We start from the raw sequence: 24,167 nt of genomic DNA on the forward strand, positions 1-24,167 counted from the left end.
TTTATAAACTTTTACAACAAAAAAGACATGGGAAATTACATAAAATAAAGATTATCGAGCCATTTGATATATTGCGGCTCATGTTCAAACCTATAATTTCTTTATTATATGTAGTCTTTTTGTTGTTCTATGTTAATTCCTCTGTTTCTTTGTAAATGTCATTTTAGGATGCGACACTCGAATTAAGAAAGTGAAATTTTTAAAAAAAATTCTATTATAAAACGTTTTAACCAATCGATAAATTTTTTTTTTTTTGTGTACACTATCTCTTTTCAATAAATTTTACATCTCGTTCATAACAAATAATTGTGATACACTATTCATTTCTCCAATAAATTTCTCTGGTTATGTGCACGCTCTATTTCTTCAATAAAATTGTTTGGCCCTTTTTTTTTTCATTTTGAACATTGATGGAGTCTTTTGTTTTTTTTCTATCTTCTATTTTGGACTTGAAGTTTTTAACAATTTTACTTATCAACCATTTTGATTATTGTTTTTAAGTCAACCACTTTTGGCTCAAGTTTTGGTTTTCCCTTGATTTTGAGTTCAATTTGATTCTTAATTTAAAAATTAGATGATAGTATGTTTGATATAATTATTTTAAAAAGACTTATAACTCTTTAAAGTATATCAAATAAAATCTACGTGTTATTCCTCTCAAAATCTAGGATTTTAGAAAGAATTTTTTTATGATTGTCGAACAAATGAAGACAATAAAGTACTTCAAAATGTAGAAATCGTTGATTTATACCATAATTTTGAATGGAGAGAAATACACGTGCTGGAAAAAGAATTTGGGATAGGTGTCTTAATGGTATTTTTTGGCAAAATTTGATCGTAATTTCTATTTCATCAAACACATTGTTGCCGCCAAAAATGAGAGTTTTCCTTTCCCCAAATATATAAAAGCAGCACTTGGGAATGGTAAATTGGATAACGGTTCCTTCAAAATTCAAATATGTATATATTTGAATTTTACATGCTATACCTCTCGTAACTGGTGGTAATTTTCCACTTTATATTTGTTTTTCATCTAAATTTGTAGCTGGACGTATATAGATTAATAAAGTCACAAGTAAACTTTTTATCTGTTATTTCAAATTTTTAATAAACGATGTAACCAAAAAAAAATCTAGTAAATGATGAATGATATTAATCATTGATAAGAGATTCTTTTAGGTTAGCAAGAGATCATTGGTTCAAATCTTATCTAAAAAAATTTAAGGAGAACTTTATCATCCGTTATGACCGGAGGATAACCAGTTACACACAAAAAATAGTAAATAATACTAGAATCAAAAAAAATAAACTAATCCCTGTCTCATTTTAATTTTCGTTTTTGGATTATACACGGATCTTAAGAAAATGTTTAGCTTAGTTAATTACAATGGTAAAATTAATATCATTTACTAAAACATCTTTATTAATTGTAGTTATTGGAGTAGTTAAATGAGATGAAATTCAATAAATAATGGTATATTAGCAAACAAACAAAAAATATTGTATTTATATTCTAAAATAACAATTATTTAGAGATAGAAATGTTTAAGTGACAAATTAAAATGAGAAAGAGATTACTTACTTTAACTTTTTTAAAGAAAACAGTTGTATTTTACTATTTCTCCAAAAATATATTGAAACAAACACACTTTTTCGAGATTACCATAGTCCCATTTCTGTAATAACCGGAGGGTTAACACCAAGAAAACAAAAAAAAAACAAACAAATTCGCCTTCACCTTTTAAAGTGGAAACACAATAAATTATATAGACAAGATAGCAGGTAAATTAGGGAGCACCAAACCGTAAGACTGAGCAGATATGAAAAACAAAGTCATAGAAACCTCACTAACGCATGCAAATTTGCAAGTTGAAACCAGTTCAATAAACACATGCCATAAAAAATCAACACAAGTCATCATAGTGAAAGTCAAAAACTATCAGAATTTACAGACAAAATCTTATCACCAGTTCGTTTAATCAATCACTAATCTTCATCAAGCATGGTGAAATCTTCTACATTAGTTTCTTTGTCCATTTTTCGCATTTCGTCAATATCCACAGCCAACGACGGATCCTGTACCAGCACATTAACATCCAACGCCTTTGGGCAACCTGACACACAGATTTGATTAAAAACCAATGCAATGGTGGCATAAGGTTAATGTCAAGGTTATCTAAAAACAACATATACCCGATATTGGGCATTGAGTACGGCCACCCTCTGACTGGATATATTGCGTTATCACTTGCTTTTCATAAATGTGCCTACATTGCATGCTGCATCAATGAAACGGAGAATGAGTAACATGCATAATATATATATCAATATCCGAACACATGATAATCTTTTATCTCATGCTAATACAAAACAAGCTAAACACCGTTGATACTAACAAATCCGGTTGCGGTCAACATGGTAATACAGTCTATCCCTTACCATCAAGGTTTGATTGTACTATTAAAAGAAATCTCATTGTTTATTCACGTCTCTCTGTCTTATCAGTCCAATTGGTTTCAAAATCTATACAACATCCTCATGCACATCATAATTTTGTTCTTTCTATAGTAGTAAAAATTCATAGCAAAATACGCCATATTCAGAGTTGATTTCTAGCAGTTTAGTTGTACTATCGAAAACTATGTTGCTTCTCATGGCTTACCTGGTTGCTAACTTAAAGAGTATTTAAGGTGTAGTTTATCAGCCATGTCATGAAGCATAATCACCATTCAAACGGGTAGCACTTCAGTGCCTTTGGCTTTGGTGCCTTTGGTTCATTTTAGATGAGAGAGAATGTTGGATGAATGATTAAAATAAATTATTTAGATGAGAGAGAATGAATGGTTAAGAGAGAGATAGGAACGAAGGCACCAAAGCCAAAGGCACCGAAGTGCTACCCCATTCAAACACAGTGGGAAAACTCCTAGCCTGTTAAATTTTGAAGTTTACTGAAATCCAAGAATTGTATTGAACTTCCTAACCACATACAATATAATATGCAGCTAAAGACTAAATACATAAGAACTGTGGGGGAGCATATAGTGGGTAAAGCAAAAGGTATATCTACCACCTCGAAATGTAAATTTTTATAGATTTAGACAAATCAATCCAAACCGAGCATGAAAACCTGAGCTTGGCCCGTGACAAAAGATAAAGATGGTACTTATGTTTGACTTGTTTTAATTTGCACCCCAACTTGTTTAATAAATTTGGACATTAGCTTCTTTGAACTTGTTTGTTTTCTTTCCCTTTATCAAGTCTCGAAGTTATTTCTTTAAGTTTATTGATTTAATATTCAGTAGACATTTTCATGCAAGAAGATGAAATAAAAAAAGGACAAGTGTAAGTGACTGTATGATTATTCGAGTTAAGTAGTAGATATAATATAGTAAATTATTAACAAATAAAATATTCTCCTAGCATAAATAAATTGTTATTGCATATACCTGTTTAATTTGAAGTTACAAATTTTAAGATATGATAATGTCAGCAATAGGCCTCAATTTCCTAAGTAGGAACCAGCTAGGGGGTGAGGGAAGGCTCTCAATTTCCTGTCATTTGTTTATCTGAAAACTGCTGTAAATGCACTTTAAGAAACTGCTCATACAGTTTCAACCAGACAAAGAACTGCCTCTGCAGTGTTTGTGTATTCCTTATCGTTCATCAATATTATCCTACCATATTCAGTATATACAATTGATTTAGATACCAGTTCTAACAAACACACAGAGTTACAGAATGCTTAAAAGCTTTTAATGTCGACCCCTAACACTTGAACTTATTCCCCTACTTATATAATCAGATCTAAATTCAAGCTTTAACTTGTTTAGTTAAAATATAAAAAGTCAAATCAATCACTTTATAGGTCAAGCTTTAGTAGTTAGCAAGCGGCTTAATTAATTTACACCCAAACGTAAATGCAGGCATATATATATGGGTCACCTGTTTACCGAACCAATTGACCAATGTTCAGACTTTAGTGTTCAGAGTTCTGGGATTAGTGAGAAAAGTTGCACATGGATGTGGGTATGGAGGAAGGGTTTTATTAGAAAAATGAGTATTGGATCTATATGTTGTATCCCTTTACATAAATACACATGCAAATATAAAAGTACAAATGATAAATATTTCTCTTTCTTTTTTCTAATATAAAAATTTGTTATCTGGGTTTAGGCATGGGTGAGAGATAGCACAGCCAAATGGATATTATGACAGATTTGAAAATGTCCCTTTTATTGGGTTTATGTGTGAATTCTCCAGCCATCGACCCCAAAGCCAACCAATTTAAACCCCTACTACTATCAACACCCTCATAGTCCACCAGAAATTAGGCTTCAAAGCTGAATATCTTTCAATGACTATTTTAACAAGCATTTTCTAAGGCATTGGTGGTAAACAAATGAAGATCAACTTAAGACTACATACAGACATTGTACTTGTCATTCTAAAGTCAATTTTCTCATACCATGCCTGAGATTCTTTTTCCATTTCCATACAACCTACCAAGCGAATGCCTACACATGCATACTTAGCAAATTTACTCATGTCAAGATATATAATGGTGATGAGAATGAATTAATACTATCAATTTATGCAAACTTAGAATAAAAAATAAAACAACGCAGCGGAAACATGTATAACTCTAACTATTGACATAAAAAAGAAACATCGCAAACAGAAACAGCAATATTGTGTATGACTCGTATGGTACCTGCGAACTGGTTCTTGAAGCTCAGTAATAGGCTTTCCACTCAATGGACATTTGAAATTCAAAATATTAGATTGGGTACCGGTCATTACAATGTCATCATTTTCTTCACCTGGCATTGGTTGTCCCTCATGATGCACATTCTAAAGAAAAAGATAAACAAAAAGCAATTAGATTGTTCCTTGAATTCAATAGCAGTTTTGCACAAGGAACTTGGAAATATGTCAGTTCTCAATGAAAAGATATTATTGCATTGCATAAGTTACAAAAACAGCTTTGTATTCTTCAAGAAAAAAATAGAAACAGAAAATTACAAAGTGAAATAAACCAGTGTTCAATTTATATCTCCCCCTCTCAGAACATATATGTGCACATACATGTGTCTTGGTGCGTATGTGTGTGTGGGTGTGTGTGAATACAAGATCAAATACTCCTGAGAAATTAGACACATAATGTTTATAGCAAACAATGGAAACATAAATATGATATAAACATATCCAATGGTGGGAACTGGAAAGGTATCAATCTATTGATTGGGATACAAGTCTTGTAAAACAAAGATGGCAACTTAGTACATTGAAAGAATATGTTCTAACCGAAGACAGGCAGTTACATTTCTACTTTTTCCAATCACTGCCAACGCTCAATGGTAAAGAGAACACTCTGGATGAGTGATATGTTTCACAATCTTTGATACCATTATTAGTTATTACTCATTTCATGAAGCCATAAGCAAAATATTTGAAAGAAAAAAATTATTTCACACTACTTTAAGACAAACAAAATAGGGATGTTTACTGAGTACTGGCCAAAAGAGAAATAAGAAAATAATCTTGATAGACATATTTAAGTTCAACTGCAGAACAAAACAAAGGAAATTGGGGAGAAGAGGGGTAGGGGTAAGTATCTTCAACCCCACTAAGAGCGACAAGAAACATACCCATACAGCTTCCTTAAATTGGCGCACTAAAGTATGTCTTTGAACATCTGAATTTCGATTGGCCTGAAACTGCGAAATTTCATCCTCAAACACCTTATGAAAATCAGTCAACTGCATATTTGCAACATCAAAAGGAAAGTTAGTTTTTGGACAAAGGATGGTGTTAGTGTTAATGTAACGAATATGAAAACAAAACAAAACGACTTAACTACTATTTATGATAACTGGGGTTTATATACAAAGAGAAAGGACTGATAAGGTCAAACACCTAAAACGAATGACAACGAACCTAACTAACTACTCAATATTACTGCCATGTTTGGCTAATCAGCTTAATTTGGCGTGTATAGCATAAGCACTTATCATTTTATTTTACTTTTTGAGGGGAAAATCTTATAGCATTTCATTACATATCAAGTTCAAGATACAAGGTGGTGCATTAATAAATAAATGGGACTAGCTAGGAAAGTGGCCTCTCGTGCAAGATTATGAGCTACCTCATTCGTTTGTCTCCGACTAAACTCAACCTTAGAGTTTTCAAATAGTAAGTTAAAGCATCTCATACATTCATCAAGTAATTCTCCAAACTCCGAAATGTCATTCTTGCCTTTGTTATAGTTATCTACCACTTTCTTGGCATCCAACTCAAAATCAACATTTGAAAGTTGTAGATCATGCACCCATTTCATTGCATGTAGTAGTCCCAAAGCTTCATCTATGTCTGGAGAACATATAGGCTAAGACCATAATGTTTGTGCCAAGACGAAACGCCCTTCCTCATCCCGAATGCACATACCATAACCAACACAATTCAACAAGGCGGAGAATGACACATACACATTGCATTTGTGCCTGCCTGCAGCCGGTTTTTGCCATCTAACCTGTGCCTTCTGCGTGTTTGTTCTGCTGTCAGCTGCTGTGTTCACAGCTGTTCTCACCCCCGCCCCATTCACAGCTGTTCAACTTTCGTTTGTGACAAATCTTGTAACAATGCAAAAACAATCTCAGCCACTGTGTTATGTTGTTGCAGCGCTGTGTTCACTTCTTGCCACATATTTCCCTCACACCATACATTTCTAGCTCTTGGGCAATCAAACAACGCATGAATGGCATCCTCATAATTGTCCTCACACATCGCACACATAGATGGGCACTGCACACCTCTGTCCAACAATCTTGCACGCGTTGGTAAACATCCTCAACAATTTTCCAAATCAAATTCTTTACTTTTGGGGGTGCCTTAAGCTTCCAAACGCCGGTCCAATAGCCTGGCCTATGTAAGTATGAATTGTCTGCTATTTCTTCCATGCATAGCCGGTAAGCACTTCTCACAGAGTAGTGACCATTCTTCTCCACCTTCCATATTAATTTATCCTCCTCCACTTGTTGAATAAGAGGAGTTTTCAATATGCTCTGAGCTGTGGCGTAATCAAAACAATGTGCTATCACTTGGTGGTTCCAACTATGAGAGTTATGATCGACAAGTGAATGAACTCTGGATTGTTGTATCGCCATAACTGGTTGGCCTTCTCCTGATATGCAGGCACCATCCCTCAACCAGGGAGCATAAAAAATTGGGATGTTCAGACCTGATCCAATTTTCCATCTGGAGCCTGTGAGGAACTCGCTTTGCACTGAAAATACTGTGCCACACAAAACTTGGTTTGTGGCCTAATTTCGTATCAAGATAGCAGCTGCGGGGAAAATAGCGTGCCTTAAATAGTTTGGACACCAGGCAATCAGGTTATGTTTGGAACTTCCAACCTTGTTTATCATATAAGCACTTATGCATAATCTATTTCTATAACAAAAGATAAAATAATTTAATTGTTTTGTATAAGGTATAAGCTGTTTTTACATCCTATCTTGGAGAGATTATGGACATGTCAATTTCTATAACCTATCTTTGAAAGCTAATGGACATGTTATAAGCTGTTTTCATAAGTTCTCCCAAACAGTCTCACAAGTACTTATACCACTAGATAAGCGTGTCACTCTTCATACACTCTAGTCAGGCCTTATCTTTAATCAATGTGGGATTTGGGATTTTCCCAAAACACCCCCTCATGCCCAACACTTTCGTGCGTGAATATAAACGGTAGGTAGCCCGATCGATTGGCTCTGATACCATATTAAGTTTTATACTGAGCTTAACTCATCCTTACAAAACTGGTAAAGTGAGGATCGTCCGCCTCTGCTTATAAACACATGTGCATGCAGTACATTTATCCAATAGTTAAATGATAAGTGATAAGTGGAGAGATTTGATTACCTGTTCTCCAGGCTTGTATCTATTACCAAAAGCTTGAACAGAAGATGAAAAATGCACACTAAGTTCATTTAAGCCAATTAACTCCACAACAGCATCTTCCATCTCCTTCACCTAAAAAAATTGTTTTCACTTTCCACCCATCACATGACCGTAATTACAAACAAAACAAAAAAAATTAATGACCCACATTAAGTTTATGTTTGGATACATTTACGGAAAAGTGAGTTGAAAAATAAATTTTACACCAAAATCAATTCTAGCCACTACAAACGTGGAACCAAACATAGGCTAAAATGGTTTTTATTGTTCACTCATCACATGACCAATATTACTAAAAAAAAAAATGAACACAATCAAATTTTAATGATATTAATTAAAAACATCATAAAAACAAAAACCTTGTCAAAAAGCTTGTCTTTTTCCAATTGAACTGCAATACCCTTCATCACACCAACTGTTGAACGGATATCCTAAAACAAACCCAGAAAAATGTAACACAATAAGTGATAAACAAAATGATTGAATTTATTTACAAACACGAAAAAATGCTCCTTTGATTAAAGGATACCCTAAAAAAGAAGGGTTTGAGAGTTTACAGAGATGATAGGTTGAATATCAGTGCCGTAAGTGGAAGTTAAGTTCTTTATCCGACCAGAAACGCCGCCGTGTGAACTTGACGCCATGAATCTCCGGTGGATTGGTGCTCTGAGAGCTCCGCGAAAGGGGAATTTTGGAGGGAGATAGGAAGGTTAGAACCTCACGGTGAAAATTGAATTTTGAAATACTACAATGCAAGTGAATAAGTAATTTCCCTAAATAAAAAAAAATAAAAATAAAAAGTTAATTAGGTTTTATATTTGGGTCTTGTTAACTAGTGTCTTAAGACACTAGTTAAGGATACAAAAATGAAAATAATTGATAAATTTTAAATAGAAAATGTTACATTTTAAAGTTTCAATGCATTGAATGCATCATTTCCAAGACAAAATTTCTTCTTTAATTTTCTTAACAAGGGCAAATATTAGCATTTCTCTTTATATTTTATAAGACTTGACTCAACCGACAATATCAATATTGTTAGATTGGATTACTCCGGTTTGAATATGAGCACGCCAATTACTTGTGTGAATTTTATGCGGTGACAAAAAAAACTAATTAGTCTTGTAAGTACAACTTAATTGTTAAATACATACTCCATCTGCTTCACAATACATGTCGTTTTTGAAGAATAATTTTGTTTCATTTTACTTGTCACTTTCAAGTTTCAATGCAATATTAATTATTTGTTTATCAATAAGAGTCTTGATAACTTATGCCCTAAGGGCACAAGATAAGAAACTAAATAAAGAAATTTAACCTTAGAAATTGTGCATTCATAACCTTAAAAATTAAAAAACTTATCTTATATTTATTGTTTAATTCTATTTTAGATCCTTATCGTCTGTCCTAAGAGTGTGTTTAGATGAGGTAATTGAGAAATTTTAAAGAATTTAAAATTCTAGGCAATTCAAATGATTCAATTAAATTGCTTTCATTCATAAATATTATTGTTTGGATGGTGTAATAAAAATTTTATTATCATCATTTTTGGGCAACTTTTATAAATTTTAGGGGCCAAATTAGAAAATTGAAATTAGGGATCAATTTGTAAATTTCAAAAATTTGAGGAATCAAATTATAATTTTTGAAAATTTTGAAGGGCCGATTTGCAATTTTCTGGAAATTTATTGCGATCAAATTGAAAATTTTGGAAAATTTTAGGACCAAAATGCAAAATTATAACAATGAAGAATTTTGAAATTCTTAACTTTTAGGTGTCACTTCAAATTCTCTAAATTTGACTTGACCAAAATACTTCATGAAATTCCATCATTTGGAAAATTCTTCAAATTATTATCCAAACAATGGAATTCACGTCAAAGTATTTGAATTCCCTCAAAACATTACATTCCCTCATCCAAACACACTTTAATCAAAGAGTTTGTTTGGGTGGGGTAATTGAGAAATTTTGAAGAATTTAGAATTCTAGAGAATTCAAATGATTCAATTCAATTGCTTTAATTCTTAAATGTTATTGTTTGGATGAAGTGATGAAAAAAAATTATTGTCATCATTTTTGGGCAACTTTTATAAATTTTATTTTTTTGGGCCAAATTTGAAAAATGAAATTAGGGGTCAATTTGCAAATTTCAAAAAATTGAGGGGTCAAATTATAATTTTTGAAAATTTTGATGGGCCAATTTACACTTTTTTGGAAATTTATTGGGTTCAAATAGAAAATTTTGGAAACTTTGAGGACCAAAATGCAAAATTTGAAAAATTATAACAATGAAGAAATTTGAAATTCTTAGCTTTTAGGTGTTATTTCAAATTCTCTAAATTTGACTTGACCAAAATACTTCATGAATTTCCATCATTTTGAAAATTCTTCAAATTATTATCCAAACAATGAAATTCACCTCAAAGTATTTAAATTCCCTCAAAACATTTCCTCATCCAAACATACTCTAAGGGTACAAGTTAGCATTTCACTATCAATAATACCCTTACTTATTTATTTTACAGAGAGAAATAATAGAATGAAATAATAAATCGATAATGGTATTATAGAAAGAAAAAAACACAGAATTTCATCAAAAATAACAAAATTTATTTGATTTCTTTGGAGAATACACTCTGCTCTTGAACTTGTTTGAGATAAAGGACACCGAACGCTTTCTTTTGAATCTGACTCGGTTATTGATGTATCTTTGATTAATAAGGGGCGTCCCTCGACTTATCCTTGCTTTTCTATGTTCCCCCTCATTAATCACCTTATGATGAAAGATTGACAGGTTACCGTTTCTCATATTTATAGGCAGGCAAACCAAGCAGCTGACTGACTTGCGGATTATGCACTTTCAATATCTACGGGTACTTACTATTTAGATCATCCACCGCTGGGTTGTGCTAACCTTTTATGGCATGATGTAGCCAATGTCTATTTTAATCCTCGTGTTCATTTGTAGTTTGGCCTAAAATGCATGTATAATAACTTCTCCAATGTTCAGTAACATTGTTCCTTTCCATTCTCGTTATTTTATTCTTCTTGTTCCATTCCATGTATGTAAAATGGAATGTGATGTTTTGAGAGTAATGTCGATAATGTTAATTAAATGATACAGATGAAAACAAAATCAACGTTAAAAATTAAAACTCTCTCTCTAAGATTTCGAAGAAAAAAATCTCTGTACTACAAATATAGGAAATCAAAAATGTCTTCGAAGACTAATGTAGAAGAATTCAAAAAGTAGTACTTTTGAATACAAATGAAGATTCGATGCACTCCAAAATAACTACCATATTGAAGAGTAAAGAACAAGTTCTTGGGAAATTATCAACTTTCTAAATTCAAAAGATTAGAAAGAAAAAAAACTTGCAAAAGGAAGTTTTCTAAGGGTAGGAATAGTATCATTTGGGGAGTAATATCACTTTCAAAATGCTAGTTTTTTTATTTCTCTACAATATTTCATTTGATTAAATTAAACCTCTCTTGGTTTATTGCTGCATTTGGTAGTTGACAATTAATTTGTTCTAATTGTTGTTATTGTCTAACTCAATGCATACTTTTATAGTTTAAGACAAAATGGACAGTAGGAGAGAATTAAATTCGTTTTTTTTGGCAATTTCACTCATCAGCAAAAAACAAAAAAAATTGGGGCATTTCTAATTGCCCGGGGTTCACCGAATAAAACCAACTCACAACAATAGAAATCGGCCAAAGGAGCAACTCGCATACATAGTGATCGAAGCAGATGCTATGGCTAGTCGTGGCAGTAGACTGGTGATATACTATGCAGAGTGAACAAAGTCCAAACAGAGAAGGTTTGCTATGTATTTTTGCGAGCCAGCAACGAGCAGTATGTGCAAAACTATATAGTTTGAGAGTTCAAAATATTTTTTTTACAAGAGTGCTAATGAGACTTTTATAATCGCAGTTGCATTTAGGACCAAAATTCTGTCTACTCAATTTTAAAGGAACGTTAGCTTGGAGTAAGAGGATTGAGCAATGTCAAGAACATGACTACATTTTATTTCTCCAACGGTATTCTTTGGTTTACCTAGATCAACAATTTGATCAATCATGCCTTTAGAGTTCATAAATGGGCTTAAATGAGATAAGCAAGTAACCAAACTAAGAAAACAAAATCTGATTTTTGTTCAAAAAATATATTAACAATAAGATATTACTTGAATGTATAAATATTGAAAATCTTCTTACAACATGTAAAATATAATCATGGACAAAACATCAAAACTGGCACCTACTGAAAGACCATATGATAGCCTTGCTCTTGCCATGGAGAGGGCATTATTCAAAACCTATGCCTATACCTGTTACCTGGATTCTACATTGCACAATCTTCTGTACCAAATTGTGTCCCCTTCTACATGTAAGAACTATATTCAGTACCAAAGCCTCTTGAATCACCGAAGTATGATGTTCTGGATAAAGGCAAGTGTGCCGCTGTTTCTTTGATTAACTAACTATCCACCTCTGACCGTAGAAGGTTGCTTTGCAGGGGTCAACTTCCGAAATGCAGCATGCAGTATCACTCCTACATGTATATTTTAAACAAAAACTTAAAAATCCACTAATAAAAGGAATGAGGTATGAGACTACAAATGAAGACTCACCTGCATAGCTGACACTTATGGCACAAAAGAGAGCCATTTGAACATTGGAATATATTAGAATAACTGCTGTTGCTGCAAAAGATGAGATTTAGAAACTTGAGTTTTCAATCAACCATATGAACATCAAGTTAGAAGTATCATTCCAGCATCCATACGCAAAGAACCACATATCATACTAACAAAAACAAAAGAAAACATATAAAGAGAAAACAGATGCTATATGAGTTCAGCCCTAAACATTTCAATGAAAAAAAATCATGCAACTAAATACTAACAGACTCAAAAAAAGTTACATAAGCATACGGGGAAGCAAGTAAATTTCTTCTCCCTTCATTTTGGGAAATGGAAAGGTAATGTATTTGATTCCCTCCAAAGCTCAAGGCAAGGTCCAGGTAGTGGAGGCTTATTAGATGCTATTGTTTCATCACATTCTCGGTAAGACTATAGCAAAATCACAAGAAAAACAATATTTTGTTTTACCAAAGCCATTTATTGAAAACCAGTTCATCTATGAGGAATCAAAGGCGACAAGGAAAGATATTTAAAGCTAGAGAGCTTGAGAGAAAAGTATTCTTAGAAAGTAACATATTTGATTAAAAGATCATGAATTGAATTGATACAAAGGTGTTTATAGAGATGAGAAACAACAAACTTAAACATAACTAAATTGTAACAGAATAACAACCAACACTAACCAACAGCTGCATCTCTATTTATCGTCATACTAAGGCAATAGAAAAAAGAAGAAGGAAAGATAAACAAAATCTAAACAGAATAGCACAGATATTCTCCTCTCGCTCACCACATTGGGCAATGCGAAGCAAGCACTGCCGAATCACAGGATATTGATCCAATCCCCATTTGTCACTAGAGAACTTGAAGAAATCCCACAGGGCCAAACATGATATCAACCCAACAAGAGCAAGTGGCATCTTATACCTGCAAGGATCAAGGACAAAACACAGTTTTACCAAACAACATAAGGGCAGAACACAGTTTTACCAAACAACATCAAGTACTACTAATACACAATCATAATCTAAAAACATATCAACTCACAAAATTTAAAAAAAACCCAAATAGAATAAATCACCAATTTAATCTACAAAAGTGTAAGTATAAACAATCTCATTCCTAAAATTAAACCATACTCCAAAATAATCCCTAAAATTGAAATCATCAATGACATTAATGCTAGAGGTCGGTCAATGCTGAGATTGTCTCATAGGTTACTACAAAGCACCCTATGAAGCATGGACACAAACATGGGCACGGGCGCCACTGACAATGACACATCGATACTGGTAGTAATATGAGAAAATGACATAATTGAATGTAATCACATATGCAGTATACACAAACAAGTTTTACAAAGACTAATACTATCAAGAATTTTCTATTTCATAATTAATTTCGAATTTCATTTATTCCAAAAAACCAACAATTTCGGAGACTAAATTGGTGGTTAACAATTTCCTAAACACACTATTATATCATGTTTGAAATTCAGCTATAGCTACAGAATATGAAAGTAAATAATAAAGAAAAGAATTGATTAAGAAAAGAATGAAGAAAGTGCTTACAGTGCAGAAGCGAAGAAAACAATAAAGAGATAAGAATAATTCCGAGCATAACGCTTAACATTTTCATGAACACGAAAGCGAGCTTGAGAAGGAGAAGAAGGAAAAGAGTAGGAATCAGATGAACCAACGAAGGAGCGTGACCAAGAAGGAGTATCTGCGGAGAAATCATCGGCGGTGAGTTTGGCGAAGGGGTTGAGAGTGAGGAAGGAGAGGAGGGTGAGGAGTTTGGAAGAGAGAGAAGTGGCGGGAACTAAAGGGGAGGAGGTGGAATTGACGGTGGTGGTTGAGACGGCGTCAGCGGCGGCGGAAGTTCGTTGGTCGATGAGTTCGAGGTAGCCGGTGTCGCGAAGCCATGATTCGAAGGCGGGTTCGGGTACGCTTAGCGCTAATGGATTAGAAGAGAACACCATTGTTGTTATTATTCTTTCTTTGATAACTAAACGCTATTGTTGTGGTTCTTGCTCTTTTTTCTTTTTTGCACTTAAATATTCCTTTTTCCTTTCATTTTTTCTTTTTCTCTTTCTTTGTATGTAATCATGTAACCATTAAAATCAACCAAATTTTGGTCTTTGAAACCTCATAAACAAAGTGTACATTATTTATTTTTTTTATTAAAGAATGGAAATCAAAGTGTATATGTAAAAATCAGATCATGACGTCCGGCCTTGCAATTTCGGCATTTGCCAGTTGAACTAAAACTTCTAAAGATTTTTTATTTTATTTTCTTAGTAGAATATAAAGCTATGAGATTTTTTTTCATAAAGAAGCAATGTAGCTTTAAAATAATACTAATCACAATTTTTATCCAGAGTTAAATAATCTCAGTGTAGCTTAAGTGTATTTAAAAGAACTTTTAAAGTTCCCTCGAGCTTAACTCAGTTGATAATGATAATGCATAATATATGTAAGGTCCACGGTTCGAACCCCAGACACCACAAAAAAGAAAAGAATTTTTCAAAAAAATAGTCATCAAACTTGCACATGATAGAAAAACCCTATATATATATATATATATACCCATGTACGTAAAGGAATGCCAAATTTTGGAGTAGTTAACCAATCAATTTGACTCAAGTGGAGTAGTTCAACCCATTTGGGGTTGGCCTAGTAGTTAGCTTGGGATCTTGGAGTTTGCTCCTCCAAAAGTTTCAGGTTCGATTCCCTCTGGTGCCAATTTCGGTGGGCTAAGTCCATACTTTAAACAGGGCCCCTGCAAGTGGGCGGTGGGATTGGTCCCTTCGAATTAGTCGATTCTTAAATTAGATATCAAATTTTTTTTAAAAAAAATATGACTCAAGTGGTTAATAAACTTCATTAAGCGACGAATAATTCAAAAGAAACTGAATACAATTTTAGGTGGAATAATTTTGTCAAACTTAATTTTTGTCTTAATCTCATAAGTAAAAAATTGATTAAGAAATACAAACCTTTTTTCAGGAACCTGATAATAAAATGAAAGGGTTAATGGTGCTTTACCCCCTGTAATATAGGTCATTTTTTGTTTTCCTCCCTGTAAAATATTTTTTTTGGAATACCCCCCTAATAGGTCATAAAAAAACGAAAAAATTCTGCAAAAAGTTAAAATAAAGTCGTTTTTTAATGACCTATTAGGGGGTATTCCAAAAAAATATATTTTACAAGGGGGTAAATCAAAAAAAAAAATTTACAGGGGGGAAAACAAAAAATGACCTATATTACAGGGGGTAAAGCACCATTAACCCTAAAATAAAATCCTTTCATTCAGGTAACAAACTTTGACAATACAAGCAGAATAGTGTGATATAAAGTGGGTTCAAAATGTCCTTGTACATTATTTAATTTCTAAGCTAGCTTAAATTAGCTTAAAAAATCTAGTTGTAGGGAGATAAAGACATTATTCCATTTCCAAGCCAGCTTCAAAAATTTAGTTGTAGAGAGAAGACATTATTCCGTTTCCAAGTTAGCTACAATCTCATAAAAAATGATGAGCCATAGTCCAGTAGTCTTAAGTTAATTGACTTCTCTTTGAAAAAAAAATTCCCCATAATTTTGATTATTTATTTAAATTTTTAATTTAAAAAAAAATTGCATTTATTTTAAAAAATCGCTTTGAAGGGTTTTAAAATAAAGTTTTCTTATTTAGGACGTATGTTAAATGAGGCATTCTTCATTTTGCAGAAAAAGAGTAAATTTAAGAGTTTATTGTTGCCAGTACACTTATAAATGTTGATCCATCCATACTCAGGGAAGTAACCCTTGAAGTTACTCAAAGCCTATCAGCTGTGACAAAATTCCAACATCGCCAAATGAGTTTAATACGCAATATCAAAATGTGAGCCATCCGATCTTATCAATCAAACAGTCCAAATCCACAACTGTGTGATTGTGTGACCGCATGCAATCCATACTTGCTCTAAATTGCAAGTGGAAGCATCACAAAGCAGACTTACACAATGTCTTCATGTTCCACCAGAAAACATTAAAGGGTCTTCTACTCTTCTTTGTGTTGCCATATGGTTGCACCATTATTCGTGTAACAAACTACTTTCACAACACCTCCGAAGTCACCTAAATGAAATATAGCTAATAGAAAATTGATGTAACTAAGAGTTCATATATGAATGAAACCATTAATAACCTCTTCATAAGTTTCACCAAATAAGATCATCGCTTAAGTTGCCTTCTAGCCAAGGCAGGGGTTTTCTTAGGGATATAGACCTTGTAGCTAACCTGGACATTCACAAATTATTAGTAGTAATAATAAAAAGGACAGGGAAAGGAATGGGTTACATAAAGCATTTTATGGCTCGTCATGATAACATATTTCTCATAATGGATAAGATAGATTGTCACAGACTTACCTGTACCAATTCACCACCCCTCATCACAGTCATTGTTTTCTGCTCAAACTGAGAGCCCTGATTGGATCCATCTTGTTCTTTGCCTGAATTATTCTCTACTGATGAACCCATCAACATCCCTGCAGCATTGCATGACTCGTCAACATCTCTGCCACTGCTATTAATATTCTGGATTGAAGATTGGGCTGTCTTAGCCGCATTCTTTTCTTCATCAGCCTCACTCACCGGCAACTGTGGATTGGAAGTTTCACGTGAATCAGATGTTTGCTTTGATTTAAACTGAGAGTGATCACTGGCATCATCTTGCCCCTTATCCAAGTTGTTATGCTTAAATGTAGATTCATGAATAGGAGGTTTAGCCCCAGCAGAAGGCATTCCTCTAATGTCTTTGACATTATCATTGCTACCCTTATTTTTAATACTTTCTGCTAAGACCAACTTTTCACGAGGAAGTCCGGACACAGTTGTTGGCTTCAGAGATGAGCGACTTTGAAGTGAATCGTGGCAAGGTTGAGATGGGGTTGAATCCAGCGTCATGGCATTAGTGGATTCAGTGACTACTTTGCTTCGGTTGTCCGCATCAATCACCTTTTCTGGTGCACAAGCCATTTGAATCTTAGCAGAACCAGATAAATCTTTATCCAAGTTCAAATTCCTTCCATTGTTTCTTGGATAAGCAACTGAATTTCTCCTCCCAACCGGCAAACTAGTTTCTTCTACAGGTGTTTGCTTATCAAGTTTCGTTGCTATAGCAACATTACTGATATTAGACTTATCTTGAACCAGTTCCTGATTACCAGTAAGTGGTTGCTTCACTTGGCTGACAATTCTATTTTTCTGTTCAGAAGTTTTTGCGGTAGACTGGACTTGGCCTCGGAACTTTCTTAAGTTTTCTAATGCTCTTTGTCTTAGAATTGACTCCAAATCAACGTCATTCAGATTAGCATCAGAAACATCATTTGTTTCCTCCTTCATTGATTCACTTGTCCCGGCACAAACTTCAAGGCTACCCATATCTCTAAGCTTGGGCTCTGTGAAGTTAACATCAGTATTCATATTTCCTGTCACGTCCTCGGCCCTCAATTCCTCTTCTGGTGCATCATGTGTATGATGATCCAACTCCCTCTTTGTGCCCCCATCGTTACTGTCATTACTTCTACAAGGGTAATCATGATCATCTACAATCTCCTCTTTGGTTTCATTTCCAATCAATTCTGTAAATTCATCCCCCTCTTTTGCAACAGTAATAACTGATCGAATCCACCTAGATTTGTTCTTGGACACATATTTGTCTTCAGCCTGTTCATACGTACATTCATCATGGGGGCTACTACAAGGAGAACAACTTCGAGCCCTATATCTACCACTTTTTGCACTTCCACTTCTTCCCCTCAATCTTCTTTTGTCTTTCTCCTTTCTTTCTGTTCTTCCCCTGGAGCTCTCATATTCGCTGTTATCATTGCTGTCAATCCCAAGCTGAACGTCTCTTCTTGACCCACTGCTCACCGAACTAACACTTGTTTCTCTCTTAACCTTTTTCTTCCTCCGCGACTTCTCCTTCGTCTCATCATGCTTGTCTTTCCTCTTCACCTTTTTTCTCTTCTTGGCATACAAAGAGTCCTCACTGCTGTCAGAGCTGTATGAACGTCTCCGAACCTTCTTCTTACGACTTTTCACATCTTTCCTTGGGCGAGACCGCTCCCTTTTTCTTTTAGACCTATCTTCAGAACTAGAGGACAACGATGTGTCCATGCTTTTGGAATCGTCATAGTCTGAGCTAGAAAGAGAAACTTCACGGCGGCGAACCTTCTTTGATTTATGTTTCCTACTCTTACTTCTTCCACTTGCCTTAGTCTAAACCACCAAATAGGAAAATGCATGTTCAATTCAATTAATCAACTCAACAGACTACATACGGAAAAAGAAAAAAGAAAAAGAAACTAAATCAAATAGAAAAATTCAATACATTAAGATCCTGGTTGGATAAACAACTTAATTATAGCATAGTGCTTACGTATTAGCTATTTCTATAACAAAAGATAAAATAAGTATTAATGAATCATATAAGCTATAAACTATTTTCATAAGCTATACCGGAGAATTTATGGAAATAAGCTAAACACAACTTATGATGGACATATCATAACATGTTTCAATAAGTTCTCTCAAACCGTCTCACAAGTGATTATGTCGATAAATAAGTTAAACTAAGTCAATGCAAACAGACCCTTAAACCAAAAAAATACCAATCACCTCACACAACAGATTTTTATCTACTGGGAAACATGAATTGTACACTAAGTTTCAGTTAAGTTGACAACAAAGCAGAAAGCAATAAATAGCAATACCTTACATCAAAATTAAACACCTTTAACTAAAAATTGAATAGGCAATTAATAAAATTAATAAATCTGAAAAGTGAAAATTGAAAAAAGTGAGAATATGAATGAAATTGATTACCTTAGAGGAATGTTTGTTCTTTTTGAGTGAAGTGGATGATTTCCCCATAAGAGTAATCGACCTGCAAAATGAACTTTGAAAAAGAAAAGGGATTAGAAAATTGAAAAGCGATAGTGAAGAAGGGATTTGTGTAAAGAAGCGATTAGGGTTAGATGAATGCAGAGAAAATGTCGTGATTGAATTGTAGTTAGCGAAGAAAGAAACCCGATGTGAATTGTGATTGGATTGTGGGTAGATATACCCTTTAGGTTAGTTAGGACACACTGCCTTTGAGTTTTGAGTTTATAACTAACTCTATCAAATCTTTTTTACCCTATTATTATTTATCATTTTAGTTTAATTTTTTTTGTCAATCAACATCATTAAAAATATTTAACTTTTTTTTTTTTGTCCAAAAAACAGATAGTATAAAGAGTTTTACATTCATCTATTTAGATGGTAAAAAATCTCTTTCAGTTTAATTAAATGTCATAAGTTCGAATACAATGTTAAATTTTTTAAGAAAGAATTTTGTCACCCATTGTCATCCTACTAAGCTCGAGTAATTAGTTTATGTTACATGCACTCATAAAAAATATGTATCATATCTTTATCCAAATTTATTCTATTGTGATTGGTCACTAAACGAACCCTTAATTTGTGAGTGAGTTGTTCACTTTAGAGGAGCTAGATCCAAATGGTAACTATTATTTTTGATTTATTTATAATTAAAATATTATTTTATGGTGTCAATATAGCTTAAGTCCCCAAAAAAGTGCAATGCAATACATTTTTCACGTCAAAAGAAATATTTATATTCTCTTTGTACAATTGTAAATAAAAATATGACAATTTTTAGCCAAATTTTACATAGCAAAACCCCTTTACCCTGAGAATTAAAGAGTTAACACAAAAATGCCGGACTCCTATATGTGCACCAAAAATGTGTCATCAAAGAAGTGTGCCTTGAACATGTGAGAACAATGCTTTTTTCTGTTAATTAAGAGACATGCTATTATTTGGGATTCATGAGATATATGTGTGCTTTACCCACTCCACCTACTCATCGTAAATATTGTTTTGGTTCATGATTTAGTTTCTTTAAAATTGTGTTATCTATTATGTTATTTTTCGATGAGAACAACTTCAAGAAGGAACAATATCAAATTGATTATAATAACCCTAACAAGGCAAATGATAACCCTTTAGATTGTGACGTGAGAATGTGCAAATCATGAGTATTTTAGAGAAAGGTTTCTTTCTAGAACATTGTCACCCAACTGGATTCTAAACGTTTAGAATGATAACCATATTCATTGAAAGCCCAATGAGCAGGGTTATCATTTTAAACATGAGAAAGATTCTAAACAAGTCCTTTCTAAAGATTTTGCTGCAAATCTAAAAAAACTGTTCCATCTCATTCCTTCAACACTGTTTATACACCATTGAGATTTCTCTTTTGTCATATAAACAAAAGGAAAAAACTAAAAGAAAACTTCTTTGATTCTAAGCATTTTCTCTGGTCGCCGTTATTATCATTGTTCATGTATAGAGGAAGAGCAATATCTTTTCTCAAGATCCAATAAGTTACTCCACAAGGTTTCAAGATGCTAAGCATCTTCGCCATCACTCATGCTGACATGACTATCGATATAAAACTCCGTTGAGGAATCAACATCGTCAACAATCCTTCCTCTGTTGTTTGTATCAACATATGCAAGATATGCACGATAAGTGTTAAACACTAGATACAATGTGTAACTAAATTGTTTTAACCAAGATATAGTGACTACATAATATGAAAATAACAAAATACCTTTCAAGAACAAACTTCCCTTCCTTATACTTCTGACTCTTCTCATGTGCAGATTCCTGAGAAGGAATAGTAAATTATAAAACGATCAAAAGCTGTGAACTAAGAGATTTCATCTACTACCTCCTTATTTTAAATATAAGATCCTCGAGATTTTTCATCGTCTCTTTTTATAGGACCTTTTGCAAATTTTCATTTGCATTATTTATTTTCTACTAACATACCCCTAATTATGTTGCACCTTTTTACAAAACCTCTCATAAATACTAGGATGAGACAAACTAATTCTCTCCTTGAAGATTAAATTCTTAAGACAGTATCAATTGTCAATAAATCAATACTACTGCAAACTTTTTAAATTTTTCTGATTTAGTCAACATAGTCCTATATTTAGCGACAGAGGTGGTACGGGATTTCATCAGTTACATGAAATTTAGATGGAGTGAAAAAGGAGAATTACATATTTCCAGCCAACAATTTGACCACAGCAACAACAAAAGATATCTGTCACAGTGTGCAATCCTGAAAGCATCATCCTTTCCACCGGTGTTCCAGTTGTGGTGTTCACGCTGGATTATAGACCCAAAACATAAGCACACCAGAGAGAGTATACAATATTCAGGTCTAGTGATACTATCAGCAAGTAATGACAATTATCAACCATTGTAGTGTTCCCTAATTTTCTTTTACTTCATGTGAACAAGATATGTTACATAGGTATCATGAAGTTCTACTAATACACACACAGTCATTCAAACCAGCTTTATTTTCCTTCTAGACATGTTCCTTTCACCAAAGGTTTTTACCGTCGTGCGAAAATTCCAAAAATAGGCATTTATATTGATAGAAGAGAAACAAAAAAGGTCAATATTTTGGCGATCATGTAATAGTTGGTTTATCTACATTCATATAAGAAGAAATATGACTCCAAAAAAGAAAAGGATTAACTAAAACATGGTCTAAACACAAGAATGAAAATGATATCTCGATAACAATAACAATTTTAAAACGAAGGAATGTTTATGTCAGCTGACACAATGTAAAAGTATACCTGTTTGAATAGTGAGCAAATAAAGTTATTGGCTTCACTTCCCTAGGTACATCATTTACTGAAGGCATAAACCTAAGAATTAAACAATTTGGTAACAATATATAACATAGATGCAATGCGACATTTGAGACCATGACTAGATGTAGCACAACCACAGTGTAACACTGCACTATGCTATTATTCTTTTTTTGTCAATCAACATCATTAAAAATATTTAACTTTTTATTTTTTTGTCCAAAAAACAGATAGTATAAAGAGTTTTACATTCATCTATTTAGATGGTAAGAAATCTCTTTCAGTTTAATTAAATGTCATAAGTTTGAATACAATGTTAAATTTTTTAAGAAAGAATTTTGTCACCCATTGTCATCCTACTAAGCTCGAGTAATTAGTTTATGTTACATGCACTCATAAAAAATATATATGTATCATATCTTTATCCAAGTTTATTCTATTGTGATTGGTCACTAAACGAACCCTTAATTTGTGAGTGAGCTGTTCACTTTAGAGGAGCTAGATCCAAATGGTAACTATTATTTTTGATTTATTTATAATTAAAATATTATTTTATGGTGTCAATATAGCTTAAGTCCCCAAAAAAGTGCAATGCAATACATTTTTCACGTCAAAAGAAATATTTATAGTCTCTTTGTACAATTGTAAATAAAAATATGATAATTTTTAGCCAAATTTTACATAGCAAAACCCCTTTACCCTAAGAATTAAAGAGTTAACACAAAAATGCCGAACTCCTATATGTGCACCAAAAATGTGTCATCAAAGAAGGAAATTTTTTTTTTTCTGACCCACTTTTCGAAAAAAAATTCAAGTCTGACCCCCTTTTGAAAAAAATTCCCAAAATGACCCACTTTTGGTTTTTTTTTTTTTTTTTTGTCTTTTAGTGGCGTTCCCGCCACCTGAAATGGCGGGACTGGCCGTCGGATCTGACAGCCGTCGCGTCAGGCTGGCGCTGCTTTTTTTTTAATTTTTTTTTCGTTCCCGCCGTTTCATCTGGCGGGACTGATTATTTTATTATTTTTTTTGTTTTTTCTATTTTACAATTAAATAATAATGATAAATAATAATAATAATAATAATAATGATAAATAATAATAATGATAAATATTTAATAAAAAAACTACTTTCTCCGCGGAAACCAATTACGCCAATATAAACTATGACCCCCCGTAGCACATAATTTATCTTTTTTTCGTTTTTTCTTTTTATTTTTTTGGCAGCATTGTTTTACAATTTTATTTTTTTAACAAATAGCATTTTTTTACATAAAATAAAACACAACAAATAATAATGATAGATAAAAATATATTAATTTATTTGAACACATAATACATAACGTTATTAACTACCAATTATTTAAACTCGGACAATTTCTCCTAATATGACCGGTATGCCGACACAACCCACACCGTCTCGGTGTTGGAGTCCTCTCCACCACCTCCTCGTCCATTTCAGTCCTTATGCGGGTACTATTGGGTCGACCTTTCTTTAGTCTTCGCATGTTTGGATTATGGCAAAGCACGGGACCGTCGTATGGAAGCCAATAACTCTTGTCGTGGACTACTTTGAAGGCTGTGTTGTAGATGGAGTAAACACTCTCGTTTTTGAACACAGGTGGAATAAGGGTTGTGTAGTCATGGCGAAATGAAGAACACGCGGCTATGACATGAGAACATGGCAAATGTAAAGCTTGAAATTTCCCACAATCACACCACCCCGCTCGTAGGTCCACCTTGAAAGTTCCCATTGGCCTTCCTTCCCTGTAGTTGACGGTCTCACGGACTGAGAAGGTATACCTTTCTCGGTCAAACTGTTCGACATGATGG

The 24,167-nt window shown here is 33.4% G+C and overlaps 4 protein-coding genes across 4 annotated transcripts; all 4 read right to left on the reverse strand.

Annotated features, from left to right (window-relative positions):
- Positions 1 to 1,819: 1,819 nt before the first annotated feature.
- Positions 1,820 to 8,708, reverse strand: LOC25487298 (E3 SUMO-protein ligase MMS21). Its single transcript, XM_013609188.3, has 7 exons — positions 8,517 to 8,708; positions 8,319 to 8,390; positions 7,921 to 8,031; positions 5,649 to 5,759; positions 4,712 to 4,851; positions 2,194 to 2,279; positions 1,820 to 2,114 (listed from the first exon to the last, which is right to left on the reverse strand). The coding sequence occupies exons 1-7, from the start codon at positions 8,601 to 8,603 to the stop codon at positions 1,987 to 1,989; spliced, it is 735 nt and encodes a 244-aa protein (XP_013464642.1). The 5' UTR covers positions 8,604 to 8,708; the 3' UTR covers positions 1,820 to 1,986.
- A 3,422-nt stretch (positions 8,709 to 12,130) lies between these two features.
- LOC25487299 (PRA1 family protein H) lies at positions 12,131 to 14,697 on the reverse strand. Its single transcript, XM_013609189.3, has 4 exons — positions 14,181 to 14,697; positions 13,400 to 13,536; positions 12,598 to 12,669; positions 12,131 to 12,518 (listed from the first exon to the last, which is right to left on the reverse strand). Exons 1-4 carry the CDS (start codon positions 14,588 to 14,590, stop codon positions 12,448 to 12,450), a joined length of 690 nt encoding a protein of 229 aa, XP_013464643.1. The 5' UTR covers positions 14,591 to 14,697; the 3' UTR covers positions 12,131 to 12,447.
- A 1,609-nt stretch (positions 14,698 to 16,306) lies between these two features.
- On the reverse strand, positions 16,307 to 19,737 carry LOC25487300 (serine/threonine-protein kinase PRP4 homolog). Its single transcript, XM_013609191.3, has 3 exons — positions 19,481 to 19,737; positions 17,021 to 18,874; positions 16,307 to 16,889 (listed from the first exon to the last, which is right to left on the reverse strand). The coding sequence occupies exons 1-3, from the start codon at positions 19,526 to 19,528 to the stop codon at positions 16,824 to 16,826; spliced, it is 1,968 nt and encodes a 655-aa protein (XP_013464645.1). The 5' UTR covers positions 19,529 to 19,737; the 3' UTR covers positions 16,307 to 16,823.
- Positions 19,738 to 20,858: 1,121 nt separating this feature from the next.
- LOC120578240 (protein yippee-like At5g53940) lies at positions 20,859 to 22,500 on the reverse strand. Its single transcript, XM_039830709.1, has 4 exons — positions 22,324 to 22,500; positions 21,733 to 21,841; positions 21,276 to 21,331; positions 20,859 to 21,154 (listed from the first exon to the last, which is right to left on the reverse strand). Exons 1-4 carry the CDS (start codon positions 22,455 to 22,457, stop codon positions 21,070 to 21,072), a joined length of 384 nt encoding a protein of 127 aa, XP_039686643.1. The 5' UTR covers positions 22,458 to 22,500; the 3' UTR covers positions 20,859 to 21,069.
- Positions 22,501 to 24,167: the final 1,667 nt, after the last annotated feature.

This window comes from Medicago truncatula, chromosome 2 (genome assembly GCF_003473485.1).
Source record: "Medicago truncatula cultivar Jemalong A17 chromosome 2, MtrunA17r5.0-ANR, whole genome shotgun sequence".
NCBI classification, from domain to species: domain Eukaryota; kingdom Viridiplantae; phylum Streptophyta; class Magnoliopsida; order Fabales; family Fabaceae; genus Medicago; species Medicago truncatula.

Bases quoted from the DNA above. Each gene is read 5' to 3' on its own strand.
- LOC25487299 (XM_013609189.3), bottom strand. From the start codon at position 14,590: ATGGTGTTCTCTTCTAATCCATTAGCGCTAAGCGTACCCGAACCCGCC. The intron at 13,537-14,180 runs GTAAGCACTTTC...TGATCCTTGCAG, and splicing joins GTTTTCTTCGCTTCTGCACT to GTATAAGATGCCACTTGCTC. The intron at 12,670-13,399 runs GTGAGCGAGAGG...CATCTTTTGCAG, and splicing joins GCTTCGCATTGCCCAATGTG to CAACAGCAGTTATTCTAATA.
- LOC25487298 (XM_013609188.3), bottom strand. From the start codon at position 8,603: ATGGCGTCAAGTTCACACGGCGGCGTTTCTGGTCGGATAAAGAACTTA. The intron at 5,760-7,920 runs GTAATCAAATCT...GCAAATATGCAG, and splicing joins GATACAAGCCTGGAGAACAG to TTGACTGATTTTCATAAGGT. The intron at 2,280-4,711 runs GTACCATACGAG...TCATTGATGCAG, and splicing joins CTTCAAGAACCAGTTCGCAG to CATGCAATGTAGGCACATTT.
- LOC120578240 (XM_039830709.1), bottom strand. From the start codon at position 22,457: ATGGTCTCAAATGTCGCATTGCATCTATGTTATATATTGTTACCAAAT. The intron at 21,842-22,323 runs GTATACTTTTAC...TCTATAATCCAG, and splicing joins TTTGCTCACTATTCAAACAG to CGTGAACACCACAACTGGAA. The intron at 21,155-21,275 runs GTATTTTGTTAT...TACAAACAACAG, and splicing joins GGGAAGTTTGTTCTTGAAAG to AGGAAGGATTGTTGACGATG.
- LOC25487300 (XM_013609191.3), bottom strand. From the start codon at position 19,528: ATGGGGAAATCATCCACTTCACTCAAAAAGAACAAACATTCCTCTAAG. The intron at 18,875-19,480 runs GTAATCAATTTC...TTGGTGGTTTAG, and splicing joins AGAACAAACATTCCTCTAAG to ACTAAGGCAAGTGGAAGAAG. The intron at 16,890-17,020 runs GTAAGTCTGTGA...GTGAATGTCCAG, and splicing joins GGGGTGGTGAATTGGTACAG to GTTAGCTACAAGGTCTATAT.